The 19,446-nt window shown below is 48.0% G+C and overlaps 1 protein-coding gene across 3 annotated transcripts in view; it reads right to left on the bottom strand.

Annotated features, from left to right (window-relative positions):
* The window catches only part of si:ch73-340m8.2 (tyrosine-protein kinase SRK3), a 71,509-nt gene that overhangs the window by 15,319 nt on the left and 36,744 nt on the right, over positions 1 to 19,446 (bottom strand). For all 3 annotated transcript variants that reach the window (XM_038799953.1, XM_038799954.1, XM_038799955.1), the window contains exons 2-5: positions 18,395 to 18,516; positions 14,134 to 14,267; positions 11,789 to 11,951; positions 4,848 to 5,009 (exon numbers count right to left, since the gene is read on the bottom strand). In XM_038799953.1, the coding sequence (XP_038655881.1) occupies positions 4,848 to 5,009; positions 11,789 to 11,951; positions 14,134 to 14,267; positions 18,395 to 18,516 (581 nt within the window). The remainder of the gene's footprint in view (positions 1 to 4,847; positions 5,010 to 11,788; positions 11,952 to 14,133; positions 14,268 to 18,394; positions 18,517 to 19,446) is intronic.

Here is a 19,446-nt window from a genome sequence, read left to right as displayed (position 1 = left end):
TGGGCTCCAGCAGGAGAAGGGCTTCAGATAGATGCATGTGAGGAGGTTTGCGAGATAGGCCTTCCCGAACTTTCCAGTGGCACTGTCTTCCTCGCTGCTGTCGGTGACGGGGCTGGAGGGGGGTTTCGGCGATTTACGGAAGGATTATGGGGGAGGATAAGGTGTCGTTGGAAGGGATTAAGGCCAAGTGGGGAATGGAGCTGAGGATGCTGTTGGGGGAGGCATTACGGTGCGAGATGCTGCAGAGGGTTAATGCCTCAACCACATGCGTGAGGCTGGGGTTGTTTCCGTTAAAAGTGGTGCACAGAGAACACTTAACAAAGGCGAGGATGAGCCGGCTGTTTGAGGGGCTGGAGGACAGCGGGAGGGGCCCAGCTAATCATGCTCACATGTTCAGGTCCTGCCCGAAGTTGGAGAAATTGTCTGGGTCATTTTTCAGTACCATGTCAGAGGTCCCACATATAGATTTGGAGCCGGGTCTCCTGGAAACCTTATTCGGCATGTCAGACCTGCTGGAGTTGCAGATGGTGTAGGGGCAGATGTCTTAGTCTTCGCCTCGTTGATTGCTCACAGGTGTGTTCTGTTGGGGTTGAGGTCAGCTTCTCCCCTGTGCCTCGGTGTGGCTGGGGGACCGAATGGGTTTCCTGTATTTGGAGAAGATGATGTTTGTTCTGAGGGCGGCGGATGAGGGGTTCCACAAGAGATGGAGTTTGATTATCATACACTTTGGGGACATGGTTGCCATCAAGGGGTAGGGGGGCGCAGTTTCAGGAGAGGGTGTTTGTGTTTGGTTAGAGTTTATTCTTTGTAAAAATGCTAAAATATTGACATTTTGAATAAAAATATTTGTTTTAAAAAAGCAGTCTAACCTAATTTCCCTTGTACGTCTGTTCACCAGATATATTCCTGATTTCATTTGTTTCAACACCTGCAAATTACTAATTTAAAATGTAATAATTGTGATAGGATTCTATCTTTTGACATAACTTTGATAACCATTATCAATCAATAGCATATCTGCCATTTGCCATGGGGGAAAGATTACCTTTCTCAAAAAATGTTCTAAAAACATTCTGAGTGGGAGAATGAATGGTTAACTTCTGACTTCCAAGCCTAGACCTAATGTCGCTGGCAAAGAAATAGTCACCGCCAGATATTTTAGGCCTACAGTTAACTTGGGAAAGAGTGTGGTGTGAAGCTGGCAGGGTTGATATGATCATGCTGGAATAATAAGGGAGGACACAAGCAGGCAGATGGATGTTTAAAACCGAGATGAGGAGGAATTTCTTCAGCCAGAGGGTGGTGAATCTGTGGAACTCTTTGTCACAGAAGGCTGTGGAGACCAAGTCATTTAGTGTCTTTAAGACAGAGATAAATTGTTCTTGATTAATAAGGGGATCAAGTGGCCTAATTCTGCTCCTATGTCTTATGGTCTTATGTTGAAATCAGCCCCTTCATTTCATATTTGTTGTATGAGGTAACTGGATGCCTCAATCGGGAATACCACAATGCAGAGATACAGAACTGTACATTCACAGTACTGTTAGGGTGGGAGTTCCGGTGTTTTTACCTAACCACAGTGAATGGACAGAGATGTAAGGCAGAATTTCCCCCCAAAAATGGTGAAGTGTCAGATTCTGACTGAAAACTGGCAGATTTCTCTCCAGAAACGTAGCCAGAGGACGTCCGGTCCAGCGGCACGAAGTAGAGGCTGCATCTTGGGTGTCTCCCGTGCAGGCTCCGGCACTTTGGGCTTTCCTGCCCGTTCTGTGAAGAATTTCTGCCATTAGGCTCAACGGCCTGGCAGAGCAAACTGCTGGGAATCGGGGGATGTCGAAATTGACATCGAAGAGGGATGAAGGGGTGGAATTGCAAGGGTCAAGCCCGAGGAAGGACTCATAAAAGATGGGGGGGGGGGGGGGGGGGTGGGGTGGGGGGGGGGGGGGGGGGGGGGGGGGTGGGAGGGGGGGGTAAAGTAGCAATGTCCATCGCCCTCGCCTTGATGATGAAGGTGGTAGCAGGAGAATTTTAAAAACAGCATTGCCAGGAATGTACGGCTTCATATAAAACTACAGTGGAGGATGCTTTAGGCTCAGTCAGAGAGCAACTGAACAAGACGACTCAGGCGGTAGGCGAGCAGGCGGAGAAGTTGAAAAGTGTGGAGGAGGTTTCATCTCAGCCCGAGGACAGGCTTTGCGCCTTTGGAGGCTGAAATGGCGATCGTTGGGGGCAGGAATAAAGGCCTCAAGGCAAAACTGGACAATATAGAAAATAGGGCCAGGCTGGTGGGTCTACCAGAGGGAGTTGAGGGCTCAAGGCCAACTGAATACTTTGCTTTGAAGTTCTCCCAGTTGACGAGTGGTGATGAGGTATTTGCGGCGCCGGAGCTGGACATGGCACACACCCTGGAGGCAGAAAACCACAACTGAATGAGCCATTTTGAGCAGTGATCATTCGGTTTCATAGTTTGCAGAGGGAGGAGTGGGTCCTGGAATGGGCCAAGAAAGCCCGGAACCTTAACTGGCACTGTAACATGGAAAGGATTCACCAGGCACAGAACTAGTAATAAGGTGAAGAAGGTCCTGTACAATGCAAGGAGTACGAATTGGGGTTGTGTACCCAGCAAAGCTAAGAGTCACGTTTGACTCGAAAGATTTCTATTTTGAAACTCCGAAGCGGGCTGAGGACTTTACCAGAGATCATGGACTTGGCACGGTTGGAGGATGAGGTTGGATGTTTGGGATGTGACTATTTTACCGTTATATTGTTCATGTTGCCATGAGTTGAGTTCAGTTAATGGTAAAGTTGTTTGGATGGAGTCGTTAAGAACATAGAACATAGAACATTACAGCGCAGTACAGGCCCTTCAGCCCTCGATGTTCCGCCGTCCTGTGAAACCCCTCTAAGGCCCATCTACACTATTCCCTTATCATCCATATGTTTATTCAATGACCATTTAAATGCCCTTAATGTTGACGAGTCCACTACTGTTGCAGGCAGGGCATTCCACGTCCCTACTATTCTCTGAGTAAAGGGCCGGAGGGGGCGGAGGGGGGGGGGGGGGGGGCCGGAGTGACCACCGGCGAGCCTGGATCCATCTGCCATGTTTGTGCGGGGCGGCCTGAGGGAGGGCGGCCACCGCACATGCGCTGGTTAGCACCGGCCCAACTGCGCATGCGCGGGACCCGCACTCCTTGATGGCGCCCCCTAACACATGGCGCCCCGGGCGACTGCCCGAGTTGCCGGTACCTTGAGCCGGCCCTGACCATTAGCCCAGTACTCTGCCTTCCTGTTACTCCTTCCAAAATGAATCATCTCACACTTTTCTGCATTAAACTCCATTTGCCACCTCGCAGTCCAGCTCTGCAGCTTACCTATGTCCCTCTGTAACCTGCAACATCCTTCCACACTGTCCACAACTCCACCGACTTTATTGTCATCTGCAAATTTACTCACCCATCCTACTACGCCCTCCTCCAGGTAATTTAGAAAAATGACAAACAGCAGTGGCCCCAAAACAGATCCTTGTGGTACACCACTAGTAACTGAACTCCAGGCTGAACATTTCCCATCAACCACCACTCTTTGTCTTCTATCAGCTAGCCATTTTCTGATCCAAACTGCTAAATCACCCTGAATCCCATGCCTCCGTATTTTCTGCAATAGCCTACCGTGGGGAACCTTATCAAACTCTTTACTGACAACATTTGCTATCCTCCAGTCTTCTGGCACTATTCCTGTAGATAATGACAACATAAAGATCAAAGCCAACAGCTCAGCAATCTCCTCCCTAGCTTCCCAGAGAATCCTAGGATAAATCCCATCCGGCCGAGGGAACTTATCTATTTTCACACTTTCTGGAATCGCTAACACCTCCTCCTTATGAACCTCAAGCCCTTCTAGTCTAGTAGCCTGTATCTCAGTATTCTCCTCGACAACATTGTCTTTTTCTTGCGTGAATACTGATGAAAAATATTCATTTTTCTCTCAGTCAAGGGAGAGCACGGGTTTTGCTCATTGAAAGAATTTGAGAGCTTATGTGATATTCCTCCAGGAGATCCACATGCGTGAGCGAGATCAGGCGTGGCTTCGGAAGGCTTGGGTGAGCCAAGTTTTCCATTCAGGCGCCGCAAATACCTCATCACCACTCAGCAACTGGGAGAACTTTGCAGCAAAGTATTCACTCGGCCTTGAGCCCTCAACTCCTTCCGGTAGACCCACCAGCCCTCAGGTTCATGCGCCTGGCCCTATTTTCTATATCATCCAGTTTTGCCTTGAGGCCCTGGTGCGGGATTCTCCGACCCCCCGCCCAGTCGGAGAATCGCTGGGGGTGGTGTGAATCCTGCCCCCGCCAGCTGCCGAATTCTCCGGCGCTGGGGATTTGGCGGGGACGGGAATCGCGCCGGTCAGGGGCCGTTGGCAGCAGCCCCCCTGGCAATTCTCCGGCCCGTGATGGGCCGAGTGGCCACCCGTTTTCGGCCGGTCCCGCCGATGTATGTTACAACAGGTATTTACCGGCGGGACCTGGCTCCGCGGGCGGCCTCGGGGGCTGATTGACTGAAAACTCTTAACTATTGAAGTATGAACCAGATGTAAATGAATGATAAATTCAGCAACCCTGTTGCCCTGAGAAGACAGTGCTAATTCCTGGCCATTGTGGACGATGAATTAGATTTCTGCCCTTTCATGTTCAATGCTGAGAAACTTTGCCCATATTGAAATTTCAGCATGGGAATATTTTTCCCTTCTGTAGAACAAGTTTATCTGAATTGAGGCGATGAAGGTCATTGGGCAGCTGACTATCATACATTAGTGTCGCGTAAGGCAAGGCAAAATAAAGCACTTACACCTGAGGTACTTTTGCAAATTTCCCCGCTTCATTAACTCAGTCACAATGTAATATGGCTCGCTCTCGGTGCAGACAGCTAATAGCTTGACCAGCCTTTCATGGCACAATGGCTGCATGATCTTAGCTTCCTCCAAGAATGATTTTTTTGAGTTCGAACCCACTGCAGAGAATGGGAGAGAACAGTTAGCTACTTGTTGTTATTTTGGTGTACTTATTCAATGGTTTTGATTTTTGTAAAGCAATATGATAGATATCAGAAACTGCTATTTTCAGTACAGTTTCATGCACATCGAAAGGTGCATAAATGGAAAGTTACGAGATATTTTCTCTTATTCTTTATTCTGTGTCTCCCTCCCCCCACCCAGCCAGGGCTTGTCTCACAATTCAATTGGTCTATAGTGCCAGACCTGAAATGGTGAAAACATATGCAACTACCTCAGTGGGTTTCTGAACTCCAAGTGACCAGAATACAAATGAGAGCTTAATGATAGAGATAACTTGGCAAGGTTGTACTGACAGAACTGGGCCTTGCTAACAGCAAGTGAAAGTCAGGATTGCAGGGTCATGACCTTCCCTTTGAATTAAATATGCATCTAGCAAGGTTGTGTACCAGCAGTGCTTTCTCACAGAAATATCTCTTACAAGGTGATTCAGTTTCTTTTTGTTGGGTGGGGGTGTGGGATGGGGGACAGGGGAGATGAGAGGGAGACACACCTCTCGATGAAGTTCAACTACCCACAAGTTCTGTATCTGGCATGCACATATTTGCTATTAATAACATGACCTCCTAAAGCACGAATCGTTTGTATTGAACAATGCATTATGTGCCAGTGTTAGAATAATCTGTATTTGATCTCCCTCATGTAAAAGAGGCTGCTCTATGAGCAATGAAAGGTTAACTATCTTGGTGGAAGTACAGATGTCAATCACTATTTTTCACACAATGGTGCTAAAATAAATGAACGAACAGGTGTTGTGTCTGTAAGCCTTTAGACTAGAAGCAGCTGGGATGATGAAAGACCAACTCTTTGCCCACACATTCTGAAATCCACAAGTCTGGTTTCAGTCTTCCTCTGATGGTAGGTTTACTTCCAGTGTGTTTTCTACAGAATGCAATTGCTTTGCTCTTTTTTGCTGCAATTCTCAGTATATTTTCCTTCACTGTTTGAGAAGTAGGAGGTTTTTATGATGCGATACTCTTGTTTTATCTAAGATTCCCATGGTGAGTGTTGGGATGGTATTCTTTATATGCCACTGGCATTCATTTTCATAGTATTTTATTGCTTATTAACTGCTCTTGATGGCATAAGTTTAATTGCTAAAATTAAAAATAAATTGTTGCCCTTTTCTCTGCTGCCTCATCTGGTGGATGTTTGGCACCACCTAGTGGCGCTTTATATTATAGCCTGATTGTCAGTAATGATTCCTTTATGCTTTCTGGGGATTGGTTAGTTCAGTTGGCTGGATGGCAGATTTGTGAAGTGGAGCAATGCCAAAAGCATGAATTCAATTCCCATGTGAGTTGAAGTTATCAATAAAGGCCCTGCCTTCTCAGCCATGCCCCTTGCCTGAGGCATGGTGACCCTCAGGTTAAATCACCACTAGTCAGCTCTCTCCCAAAAGGAGAGAACAGCCGAAGTCAATTTTCATACTTATTTTATCCAATGATATTTAGAAAGTCACAGGAATGAGTTTATGATGAAATTCATATTTGTGTTCTTTCTCATAACGTTACCTTTACCTTTCTTGCATTCTACATCACCCTCTTAAGTTATCAGCAGTTGAACTATGGCTCGTCTGTTCCAGCATCCTTGTGTTCAGATCAATCTTTGGTTGTTGAAGGACGTAGTGCATATGCCTGAACATTTTCATTTAGTTTTATGTGTTATCTTGGGGTTTAGCATCAGTAGTTGTTCCCTTGGGTAGGCCCATACTTCCTAAATCATTTCTGACTCATCACGCTGGCGGGATGCTCCATTACGCTGGCCGGTCAATGGGGTTTCCCATTGTGGGGCAGCCCCACGCCATTGGGAAAGCCCCGGGCGCCGGCAAAACGGAGAATCCCGCCAATGGAGAATCCCGCCCCAGGTTCATTAATAGTAAAAATCAAAGAAACATTGAAAATCACTACATCAGCATTCACTCTCTTGCAGGGATTGTAACTTAAACAACTTTAACTACTACAACAATAATAAATATGCAACCCTTTACTAAATATCCTAATACCATTGAACCTGGGCTAACATCCATAGTACAGATTTTCTATGGGACATTTTGTCATTCTCATGGAATCTTTATGTACACACCTCTACAAGTTTGCAACAGTGACAAATGAAGAACTAAAGGGCCCTTGTAGGCTATGAGAGAAACATTCCCTTTTCCTTCTCAAGTTTGAACTTCAACAAAATACATTTTAAAGAGCGTGTGGAAGCCATCTGTAGAAGGGTCTGTTCATGGTATCCTTTAGAATGGGAGGCCTGTTGCACAGCAGCAGGGCCGGCTCAAGGCACCGGCAACTCGGGCAGTTGCCCGGGGCGCCATGTGCTAGGGGGCGCCAGACTCGGGTCCCGCGCATGCGCAGTTGGGCCGGTGCCAACCAGCGCATGCGCGGTGGCCGCCCTCCCCCAGGGTGACCCTGCCCCCCTCCTCGGGTCCGCCCCCTCCTCGGGTCCGCCCCCCCAGGCCCCCATTCGAGTCCGCCCCCCCTCGGGTCCGCCCCCCCCCCCCCGGGGTCCGCCCCCCCTCGGGTCCGTCCCCCCCTCGGGTCCGCCCCCCCCTCGGGTCCGCCCCCCCGCCCCCTCCTCGGGTCCGCCCCCCCCGCCCCCTCCTCGGGTCCGCCCCCCCCGCCCCCTCCTCGGTCCGCCCCCCCGCCCCCTCCTCGGGTCCGCCCCCCCCCCCGCCCCCTCCCCGGGTCCGCCCCCCCCGCCTCCCCCTCGGGTCCGCCCCGCCCTCTCCCCCTCGGGTCCGCCCCACACTCGGGTCCGCCCCCCCGCCCCTCCTCGGCCGGGCCCCCCGGCCCGGCCCCCCCCGCCGCGGCCCCGCCCCCCCCGCCCCTCCTCGGCCCCGCCCCCCCCGCCCCTCCTCGGCCCGCCCCCCCCATGGCCCCCCCCCCCCCCCCCCCCAAGGGCGCCGAAGTTCAGCTTGCCCGGGGCGCCAGCAACCCTAGGGCCGGCGCTGCACAACAGGCCCCACACTGTCTTGGCAGGGCATTGTCTGTCTTCAATGATCAAGGCCCTGTCGCAACGTACATTGACACATTCCCAGAAAATAGAAGCACAAGGAGAGTATTCTGCCCTTTGAGCCTGCCCTGCCTTCCATTGTAATCATGGTTGATCATCAAATTCAATACACTGATCCTGCCTTCCCCCCATATCCCTTGATCGATTTAGCCCCGAGCTATATCTAATTCCTTCTTGAAACCACACAATGTTTTGGCCTCAACTACTTTCTGTGGTAGTGAATACCACAGATTGACCACTCTCTGGGTGAAGAAAGTTTCCTCGCCTCAGTACTAAAAGGTTCACCCCTCATTCTCAAACTATGACCCCTAGTTCTGGACTCCCCCATCATTGGGAACATTCTTTCTGAATCTACCTTGCCTAATCCTGTCAGAATTTTATAAGTTTCAATGAGATTCCCTCTCACTCTTCTAAACTTCAATGAATAATCCTAATCAACTTAATCTCTCCTCACATGGCAGTCCCACCATCCCAGGAATTAGCTTGGTAAACGTTCGCTGCACTCCCTCCATAGCAAGAACATCCTTCCTAAAATAAGGACACCAAAACTGCACACAATATTCCAGCTGTGGCCTTACCAATGCCCTGTACAATAGCAGTAAAACATCCCTATTCCTATATGCAAATCCTCTCACTATGGAGACCAACATACCATTTGCCTTCTTTACTGCCTGCTGTACCGGCATGCTTACTCTCAGCGACTGATGCACAAGGACACCAAGGCCTTGCTGAGTAATCACCTCTCTCAATTTACACCATTCAAATAATAATCTGCTTTCTTATTTTTGTTTCTGAAATGGATAGCCTCACATTTATCCACATTCTACTACATCTTCCATGCTCACTCACTCACCCTGTCCTAATTATGCTGAAGCATCTTTGCATCCTCTATTGCTTTTTCTTGCTAATTTGTCTGCTTCTTCTTTGAATCTAATACTATCTCTAATTTCCCTTGGAAGCCATGGTTTGACCCCAGTTCCCTTTCTATTCTTGCATCAAATAGGTATAAACAACTCTTGGTGTTCACCTATTCATTCCTTGAATGCCTGCCATTGCCTGTTCGCTGTCTTTCCTTTCAATAAAGCTTTCCAGTCCATCATAGCCAGTTCATGCCCCTTACCATCAGAGTTACCTTTATTGAGGTTGAGAACCCTGGTCCCAGAATCAACTACCTCACTCTCCACCCTGATAAAAAAATTCTGTCATATTATGGTCACTCATCCCCAAGGGTTCTCTCACAACTAGATTGGCAACTAATGGGCGGAATCGCCCGGGGCCGGCGTAAATCCAGCACCCGCCGTGGCCGGAATTCTCCGCCACCCGGGAATCGGCGGGAGCGGGAATCGCGCCGCGCCGATCGGCATGCCCCCGTGCCGATGTGCGTGCCCCCCGCGGCGATTCTCCGGCCCGCAATGGGCCGAAGCCCCGCCACTGACAGGCCTTTCCCGCCGATGTGGTTTCAACCACCTCTGGTGGCGGCGGGATTGGCAGCGGGAGCAGGCCCCCAAGGTCCTGGGTGGGGCGCGGGGCAATCAGACCCCGGGGGGTGCCCCCACGGTGGCCTGGCCCGTGATCGGAGCCCACCAATCGGCAGGCGGGCCAGTGCCGTGGGGGCACTCTTTTTCTTCCGCCGCCGCCACGGCCTCCACCATGGCGGAAGTGGAAGAGACCCCCCTACCGCGCATGCGCCGGTGGTGACGTCAGCGGCCGCTGACGCACCGACGCATGCACGAACCGGCGAAGGCCTTTTGGCCAGCCCCGACACCGGGCGGTGTAGCGCCGGTTTTGGCACCAGTCGGCGTGGCGCCAACCACTCCGGCGCGGGCCTAGCCCCTAAAGGTGCGCTACGCCGGGACCCCCACCCCGCCGGGTCGGGGAGAATCCCGCCCAATATTTTCTCATTGCACAATATCCAATCCAAGATGGTCCATTCCCTGTTGGTTCCTCAACGTATTGTAAGCACGATAGCATTTTGCTTCACAGCGCCAGGGTCACAGGTTCGATTCCTGGCTTGGGTCACTGTCTGTGCGGAGTCTGCACGTTCTCCTTGTATCTGCGTGGGTTTCCTCCGGGTGCTCTGGTTTCCTCCCACAATTCCCAAAAGACATGCTGTTAGGTGAATTGGGCATTCCGAATTCTCCCTCTGTGTACCCGAACAAGCGCCGGAATGTGGCGAGCAGGGGTTTTTCCCAGTAATTTCATTTCATTGTAGTTTTAATGTAAGCCTACTTGTGACAATAAAGATTATATATATATATTAAAAACAACTCTTGTGGAACTACTGCAAATACGTCTGTCTTCCAGCACAACCAACTCCCAACTCCCAACTCCGAGATCACATGGTGACGTAATGGATTTCCAACGCCAACTAATGGTCATAGATCATGCATAACATTATGTACAAACTTACATTATGCATAGCATCACACCACATGCTACATGGCCTGCCCACCCACGGGAATCCACTTGGCATGCTAAAGTGCTCACTTAACCAATTCCCTATTAGCAATAGCCTTCCGCCGCATGGCCAGAGGCCTCGGCAGTCAGTAGGGGTTATGGGTGGTTGTTGGGACAGATGGGCGGGACAAGAGCTGCCCCCAGAATGTGTACTCACGATCCAGGGATTAGCATGGTGGTTCCACAAACGGTTGCCCCCCCAGTTGCCCTCCCAGCGCACCCGCCCACCCCTCTACAATGGCCGGCGCGGAGTAGAACCCACTGCGCATGCGCAGGAAACACGGCAGCGGTTCTGCGCATGCGCCAGAACACGTTGGCGGTCCTGCTCAGGCGCCAACTCACGTCTGGTCGGCGGAGGCCTTTTGGCGCCGGTTGGCATGGCGCCAACTCCTCCAGCGCCGGCCTAGCCCCTGGAAGTGTGGAGGATTCTGCAACTTCCGGGCGGCCCAACGCTGGAGTGGTTCACGCCGCACTTCGGCGCCGGTACGGGCCACCCCGCTGATTCCGGGAGAATCCCGACGTATGTATTTACATTGTGTGAATTTATCGTATGTCCTATGTTTTTTTTCATGTATGGAACGATCTGCCTGGACTACGCAGAACAATACTTTTCACTGTACCTCGGAACACGTGATAATAAATCTAAAATGTAAAAAATCTAAATCACATATACGCCTAGTTTCATTAACATACGGTGCCAGTAAAGGAGGCATCTCACCTTGCTTACCAGCAGGTGCTGGACTTCCCACTCAGTACGGCCTCCGCCAGACACAGGAAAAGTTGTAGCGGTGATGGAAAGATATTAATAACCACATAAGGACCTCAATTGGGCCACGATGCACGTGAAACTTCAGCAAGGGTGAGAACAGGCAGGTAGGCACCAGGAACGGGAACATAAAGTTCTACTCATTATTCCCACTATAAGAAGCTCTTGAGTAATTTTAAGATTCTGCTGAAAAATAGATCGAAATCTTCCATCAAATTTTCCGTTCTTGCTCGCAATGGGTCCCGCCACGGATGAGACCGGAAAATACCGTGCACCGTATGAGGAATCAAAGTGAAGCTCCAAATTTGTCACTAAAATTTTCTATACACGTTTGCTAATGACTATTAATAAGTCAACTTTGTCTTTTCACAACTTGAGTCATTTTCTTTCAAAATTATGAATATGAATGTATTATGATGGTGAAATGCTCATCACTGTCATCTCAGTATAGCCCTTATCAGACACTTTGAGACTAACCTCCTTTCAGCACCTTAATTGCCACTTCAGTTGTGCCATTCCAGATTCCTTCCCACACTTCTCCACACTGACCGCTTCCTATCAGTTGTACTTTCTGAAGTGAACTGTGTTGGATTTCCCAATCAGCAGCGTGAGCCAAAGTGCAAAGGGATGGCCGATCAAGCTGTTGAAAATTTTCGAAACAAGCTCTGTTCAATCACTTCAAAACAATATGTTATGATTCATAACTGTCATCGCCAACTTCATCTTTCTAATTTGTTTACATTACCGATACTTGATAACAGTTATCCCAGTACAGAAGATCAAAGGATAGATAAATTGGAGATAGATTTGAACTCCAAGAAGATGCAACATGGAATTGGATCTGTTATCCATCATTGATAGAAGGGCCAATCAGGCATGGAAAATGGCTGATCACCAATCTGCTGCTGCCTGTGCTTGTCGCCATTATTGTGTTCAACTTATTTCAGTTCCAGCATTCCATTTCTCAGTCCATTGTGTGGGAAAAGAAAGTGACCCCTTTCCAAAACAATGCTTGCATTTTAAAAGATACTTAATTAAAACAGATTTCTCGTCAGTGGAAATCATACAATCAACACCTTGAGGATGTCCAAATATCTGCATGTCGTTAAACGTAAACTCAACTTTAAAGGATGCACTTTTCTGAACACCTCACTAAGGTTCTGACATTGTTTCCTGTAGAATTGAATACACAGCACTCATTTTGCGGGCATCATCTGGTCTAATAAGCCCCATAGGATGACATATACAAATAAGGGACATAACACCAGTTTGCAAGCGGCGCCAACATCACTCACTAAAATTTGACCTGCTATCAAAAAGGTATGCTTTGAAATTGATTTGCATTTGAGAGGGGTAAGAGCCCTCCTCCCACTATCACATTTACAGAACACTGGCCATCGCCAGCCAGCACTGGTTCCTGTGCTGATTTATGCTCCTCCCATGATATGGTCTTTTTTCAGGCTTGATATTAATGAAGGGCCAAAACTGGATGTGCCTTGGGCTTCACCATTCAGGCGTAAGGAGTGGGATAAGGGTATTTTTCCAATTGGCAGCCGTGAATAGTGGAGCACTGCAGGGATCTGCTCTAGGTCCCCAAATGCTCACATTATATATTAATGATTTAGAAAAGGGGAGTAAAAAGGGTTGCAAGTTGCAGGTGATAAGTTGAGTTGGAGGGTGAGCTGTGAGGAGGATGCAGAGATGCTTCAGCGGGATTTGAGTGGGAGAGTATATGGCAGATGGATAAATGTGAGTTTATCCACTTCGGTAGCAAAAGTAGGAAAGCAGATTATTATCTGAATGGGTGTAAATTGAGAGAGGTGGATATTCAGTAAAACCTTGGTGTCCTTGTGCATCAGTGGCAGAAAGTAAGCACGCAGGTACAGCCGGCAGTAAAAAAGGCAAATGGTATGTTGCCCTCCACAGCGGGAGGATTTGAATATAGGAAAAGGGATGTTTTACCACAATGGTACAGGGCATTGGTGAAGCCATACCTGGAGTATATGTACAGTTTTTGTGTCCTTATCTGAGGAAGGATGTTTTTGCTACGGAGAGAGCGCAGCAAAGGTTTACCAGGCTGATTCCTGGGATGGCGGGACTGTCATATGAGGAGAGATTAAATCCGTTAGGATTATATTCGTTGAAGTTTAGAAGAGTGAGAGGAGATTTCTTTAAACTTTTTAAATTCTAACAAGATTAGACAGGGTAGATACAGAAAGAATCTTCCTGATGGTGGGGAGCCCAGAACTAGGGGGGTCATAGTTTGAGGATAAACCTTTTAGGATTGAGGTGAGGAGAAATTTCTTCACCCAGAGAGTGGTGAATCTGTGGAATTCACTACCACAGAAAGTAATTGGGGCCAAATCCGTAATTTCAAGAAGGAATTACATATAGCTCTTGAGCTAAAGGAACCAAGGGATATGGGGGGGAAGGTGGGATCAGGGTATTGAATTTGGTCATCAGCCATGATCAGAATGAATGGCGGAGTAGGCTCCAAGGACCGAATGGCCTCCTCCTGCTTCTATTTTCTATGTATTGTCTGGAAGCCAAGCCAAGAATTGTAGAGAATGAATCACTATCCCATTCTGTTGCTGAATTGTTAAGTGCGTAATGTGAGAAATTACATAGGATTTTGCAAGCTGCAATAAAAACGCTGTCTATTCCAAGTAGATACATTAAAACAACATGTATTTCAGAATTTAAAAATAGACAGGAATAGACTTTGATTAGAATACTAATTAATATTTTGGTAAGTTTTTCTACTGAGATGTTAAGAAAATATAAGAGATGAATTAAAGGGGAAAAGATTTGAGTATACTTACCTTTATGCATGGTTCATGTAGTCTTATGCCCAAGCAACCTGCCTCTTTTGAGTAATGTTTGATTATTTGTGACAATGCTTGGAAACTTGAGTCTCCACTAATTTTATAGTGTTTCACAATATCATCATAACGCACTGTAAAATAAGTTCAAACGCAGTACTTACTGGCATTGGTTGGGATTAAGTCAGATTGTTAACAATCACAAATGCATAATGAAACTTGGCTAAGAACCCAGGCATCCATTAGTATGCTGAAAAACCTGAACCTCGGAGTTAACATTACTTGATTCACAACTTTAACTCTCTGACCTCTTCTATCAATTGCGCAATGTTTCTTCGCACAGGGTAAAGAGGTTTCAAGTACTTTTAGGTTCAGCTATTGATAATTTAAAGAAAGGTTCTGGATGATTGACATATTTATTAGCTCTGTGGTAAAAAATATTTTTTTGAAGAAAGTGGAAATTTATGAATGAATGAGTGTGATTAAAACTTTTTGCATATCCTATTGTCATTATATGAGTCATTGGTTCTATACTGTGTATAGTGTGATTGGCATGGAAGTCCCAAGCTTTAGCAAAGGAGCAGGAGGAGCTGTTGTGGGTGGGTGGAGGACATACCTTGGTATGTGTCACATGAGGAGGACCTTTTGAATTTACCTTTCAAAAAGTTTCCTCATGGAGATGTTGGTCATTGACATCTCTGAAGTGCTATGAACCATAGTGTTTTGAAAAGTTAGCTCAACTCCACGGAAATTGTGGAGGATTAGGGCATTCCCATCCTAGTGGACCCAGCCAGGTCGGGAATGCACAATTGAAAATTAGAAACCCTGGAATGAGGGGCGGCATTCTCCCCTACCCGGCATGACGGAGGGTGCCGGCGTAGGGGAGTAGCGCCAACCACTCAGGGGTCGGGCCTCCCCAAAGGTGGGGAATTCTTCCCACCTTTGGGGGCTAGCACCGTGCCGGAGCGGTTTGCACCAGAAGACTGGCGCAAAAAACCGGCGCCCCCAGCAGCGGGGCTGGCCGAAAGGCTTTCGCCGGTCGGCGTATGCGCCGACAGTGACGTCAGCCGCCAGCTGCCGGCGCATGCGCGATGTGGGGATCTCTTCCGCTTCCGCCATGGCGGAGGCCGTGGCGGACGCGGAAGAAAATAGTGCACCCAGGACACTGGCCCGGAGTCTGAGCGGGGGGCCCCGATCGCGGGCCAGGCCACCGTGGGGGCACCTCCCGGGGTTCGATCGCCCCCCCCGCCCCCTCCAGGACCTCGGGGGCCTGCTCGCGCCGCTGATCCCGCCGTTCCAGAGGTGGTTCAAACCTCGGCGGCGGGAGAGGCCTCCCAGCGGCGGGACTCCGGATCAACTGGGCCGGAGAATCACCGCAGGGGCCTCTCCGATCGGAGTGGCGAGATTCCGCCGCCGCCACTTCCCGGGTGGCGGAGAATCTCTGCCACGGTGGGGGCAGGATTTTAGGCGGCCCCAGGAGATTCTCCGACCCTGCTGGGGGTCGGAGAATTTCGCCCGAGGTCAGGAATCCTGGAATCGTACCCCAGTCACTTTTTCACCCTATGCAGTGTCTGTGACTCTGTGAAAATCGACCCGAAAATGGCAAATGCCATGAGCCTTATAATTATTTTGACCTAAAATTCTGCGGCATTGTTGACAGAGAAACTTTTAAAAGAATGAGACTTAAACAACACTTGTTTTAGGATATGCTGTGCTGATTCAGGAGGTATGGTGTGTCTGGTATGGTATGTGTGGTAGTGTCTCTTGCTCTGGGTTCAAGTTCCACTTCAGCCTGTAAATCCTTCCAATATGCCGCATGTCAAATGGTAAGAGTGGAAGTGTTTCCTGGTCAGACATACTTCAGAAGACAACAGTAAACCACTGCAGTCCTTTGCCAAACATAATCATGGACCAATCCAATGGACGCCCAGGGTCACCTACACCCTCTTTGGGACATGGTACCCAAAGGAAGAGGAGGTGCTGAATACTGACAAGAATGATAAATTGAAAATTGTCACATCTGAACCCTTTCTCGACCTTACTCCCCACTCTTATCTTCAGCAGTCATATGGACTTAATAATAGACTACTTCACAGCTGTTGTCAATGAAATTTAGTGACAGCCACTAGGAAATTCAATTCAAGGTGGTTCATCAGGAAAGAAATCCAAAGGATATATTCAAGGTTATTGGTTTATGATGACTGAATAAAACAAATTCTATTTTCATTGCATAAGATATTCATACGTTAACTGTTTTTTGGGAATCTACTTCCATAATTGAGAAAACTGCAAAGCAGTTGCCTTAGCTACAGTATATATCTACAAAACTACAATGGCAAAACATAGCTAGCTGGAGCAAAAAGAGAAATAAAATAGCAGAATGCCTCAGCAGAGGGATAGAACATAATTCTAAAGTAGTTTATTGTTTTTACAGAATTTTTTATCTGATTCCCTCTGTCATACTGCCAAATGTATTATGGCGTGGGCAGTGTATTTTCAGGGGCATTGAAAGCAAGCCTAATTGACTCTTAATTATTCATTTAAATATGGTGCGCAAGCTGCAGGCTGCCAATTTTGGCAGCTGCCTGAGCCCATATAATGGGTGCAAGCTCCGGGATGGTGAGAAAGTAGTTCATGTGCCCCTTATCCATGCAGGAGACATAACTGCCGGGGGCACATAAAATTCAGCCCATAATAGCAGGTACATTAAAATATAATGTTTTATTGATGTGTCAAATCAACAAAATGAAATATGTCAGTGCTGGGGAAATAAGTAATTTTATTTATGTTTATCAGTTGATGCCAGAGCCATGCAGCTTCAGGTCAATCAGAAATTAATCTTTTGCAAGATAACTCACCATTTATTTAGCCTGAAGAATGTTCCATCAGCCCCAGAGCAAATGTCCTTCCTCTGACAAGGTATCCTTAGGGCTTCCCTGAGTAAGCTTGCAACTTATTGAGAGATTCGTCATGGATTAGGCATGCTTCACTAGGAGGCCACCCTGAAGTAGAGGGCAATCTCACTATGTGTTGCAGTTCGGATTTGCTGTTTATTTACCATTGAACTGTTTGTTCAAGTGGATTTTGAGTTTCCTTTGGTTTAGGAAGTGTATTTCTATTCCCTGCAGATATCAGTGCATGAATGATATAGAAAGACCAGGTGCTCTGACTGAGAGCCCTGCACCCTTCCAGGCCAAACCTAACCCGTCCCAACCCCACCGGCAATGAATGACTCCCCTGACACTCTGGCGGCAAGTGTAGAGAGAGTACTCGACCCTTTCTACCCCTTGGAGTGCAAGATGCAAGGTTGACATTGTCAAGGGGCGGGGCCTGAAAAGGGGATTTAATGGGGGCTGAAGGGAGGGACTGAGGGAGGTGCTGGAAGTGGGGACAGAGGGTGGGAGGTTGATGGGGGGAGGGGGGGGGCTTGTCAGCAATCCGTGAGGTGCTGTAACAGTATTCTATGAATGTGAGCAGCGGGACCTGTCAGAGAGATTTAGCCTCGCCCTCTCATGTCCAATGAAAACCCTGATCTGCTTTAAAAGGTGCGTCACGGAATGACACGAGAATCCCGATCCTGTGAAAAACAATCTCCTGGTGCCATGGAATGGCAACTCAGCGTCGCTCCCAGCGCCAGCAGGAATCACTCTGGTTTCTCCCAGCACTTAGTCTGCAAGAGGGAGAATCACACGCAGTGTTTTGGATGTGGACCACTTACGGAAACAGCACGGTATAATGGATGAACAATTGTTGAAAAGATTCAAATTAAAGGGAAGTGGAGAGGGATGTGACATGACACAAATACATACAAAATAGCACAAGCGTGCACATGAACTTTTAAGATGTTCAGATGATCCATTTTGGAGACACTGGGCCTTATTTTAATTTCACACTGAGAGCAGGGGTATAATTTTGCATCCAGGTTTCCTGTCCCATTATGGACAACAGCTAAGCCTTATTTCAGCAATGCCTTACTGGGTGTGTTGTTGGGGTCGGTCGCAAACCAGCAAACTTCCTACTCAAACCAGTGGATGCTCAACTTCAAATGTAACTTGAGACTTTGATCAAAACTTTTAAGGTTCCTAGTTGACAGGTCAAAGATTCTACATTGATCCAGAAATGGTCATTGACCCTGACATCATTATGATATTCTAAATGTCATCTTCTCCTCATAACAGGCAAGCCATTATGAACTAACCCTCAATAATGAATGGTTGCTTTTCTCAAACATCAACTGCAGCCATAAATATAATCAACATACCTGAGAGGAAATAAATGTCATTCATTTCCTTATTCTGCCAAACAAGGAAAGACCCATTTTGGTTTTCATCTCTCAGCAGACATCTCTTTACATCCATATGAAGCATACTGCCAAAGAACCACCTGAAGGATTAACAGTTATACTTAGTTTTCTACTAAAATCATCATTAAAATTCAGAGAAGACAACCTCCCGTGGTTATTCCAGATGGAAAAAGGTGGCAGCCTTAAGTAGAATACCAGAGAAAAATCCATAGATTCTCTACAGTGCTGAAGGAGGCCATTTGGCCCATTCAGTTTGCACCAACCCGTCGACAGAGCACTCTACCTAGGCTACTCCCTCCCGGTCCTCGTAACCCCGCCAATTCATTATGGCCAACCCACATAACCTACATGCCTTTGTACTGTGGGAGTAAACCAGAACACTTGGAGGGATCCCGTGCAGAAACAGGGAGAGCGTGCAATCTCCCTACAAACAGTCACTTAAGTCCAGAATCAGACCCGTGTGCCTGGCGCTGTGATGCTACAGTGATAACCACTGTACTATCATGCCACTGGGGCCTGGCTTAGCTCAGTTGTCTGGATAGCTGGTTCATGGTAGCATGGTAGCATGGTGGTTAGCATAAATGCTTCACAGCTCCAGGGTCCCAGGTTCGATTCCCGGCTGGGTCACTGTCTGTGTGGAGTCTGCACGTCCTCCCTGTGTGTGCGTGGGTTTCCTCCGGGTGCTCCGGTTTCCTCCCACAGTCCAAAGATGTGCGGGTTAGGTGGATTGGCCATGCTAAATTGCCGTAGTGTCCTAAAAAGTAAGGGGGGGGGGGTTGTTGGGTTACAGGTATAGGGTGAATACGTGGGTTTTGAGTAGGGTGATCATTGCTCGGCACAACATCGAGGGCCGAAGGGCCTGTTCTGTGCTGTACTGTTCTATGTTCTATGATGCAGAGCAAGGCCAACAGAGTGGGTTCAATTCCTGTACTGATTGAGATTATTCATGAAGGCTCTGTCTTCTCAATCTTGCCCCTGGCCTGCGGTGTGGTGATCTTCAGGTTAAATCA

This window comes from Scyliorhinus canicula, chromosome 6, assembly GCF_902713615.1.
Source record: "Scyliorhinus canicula chromosome 6, sScyCan1.1, whole genome shotgun sequence".
NCBI classification, from domain to species: Eukaryota; Metazoa; Chordata; class Chondrichthyes; order Carcharhiniformes; family Scyliorhinidae; genus Scyliorhinus; species Scyliorhinus canicula.
Note: the sequence above shows the minus strand (reverse complement) of the source record. Positions and strands in the feature narration are given on the sequence as shown.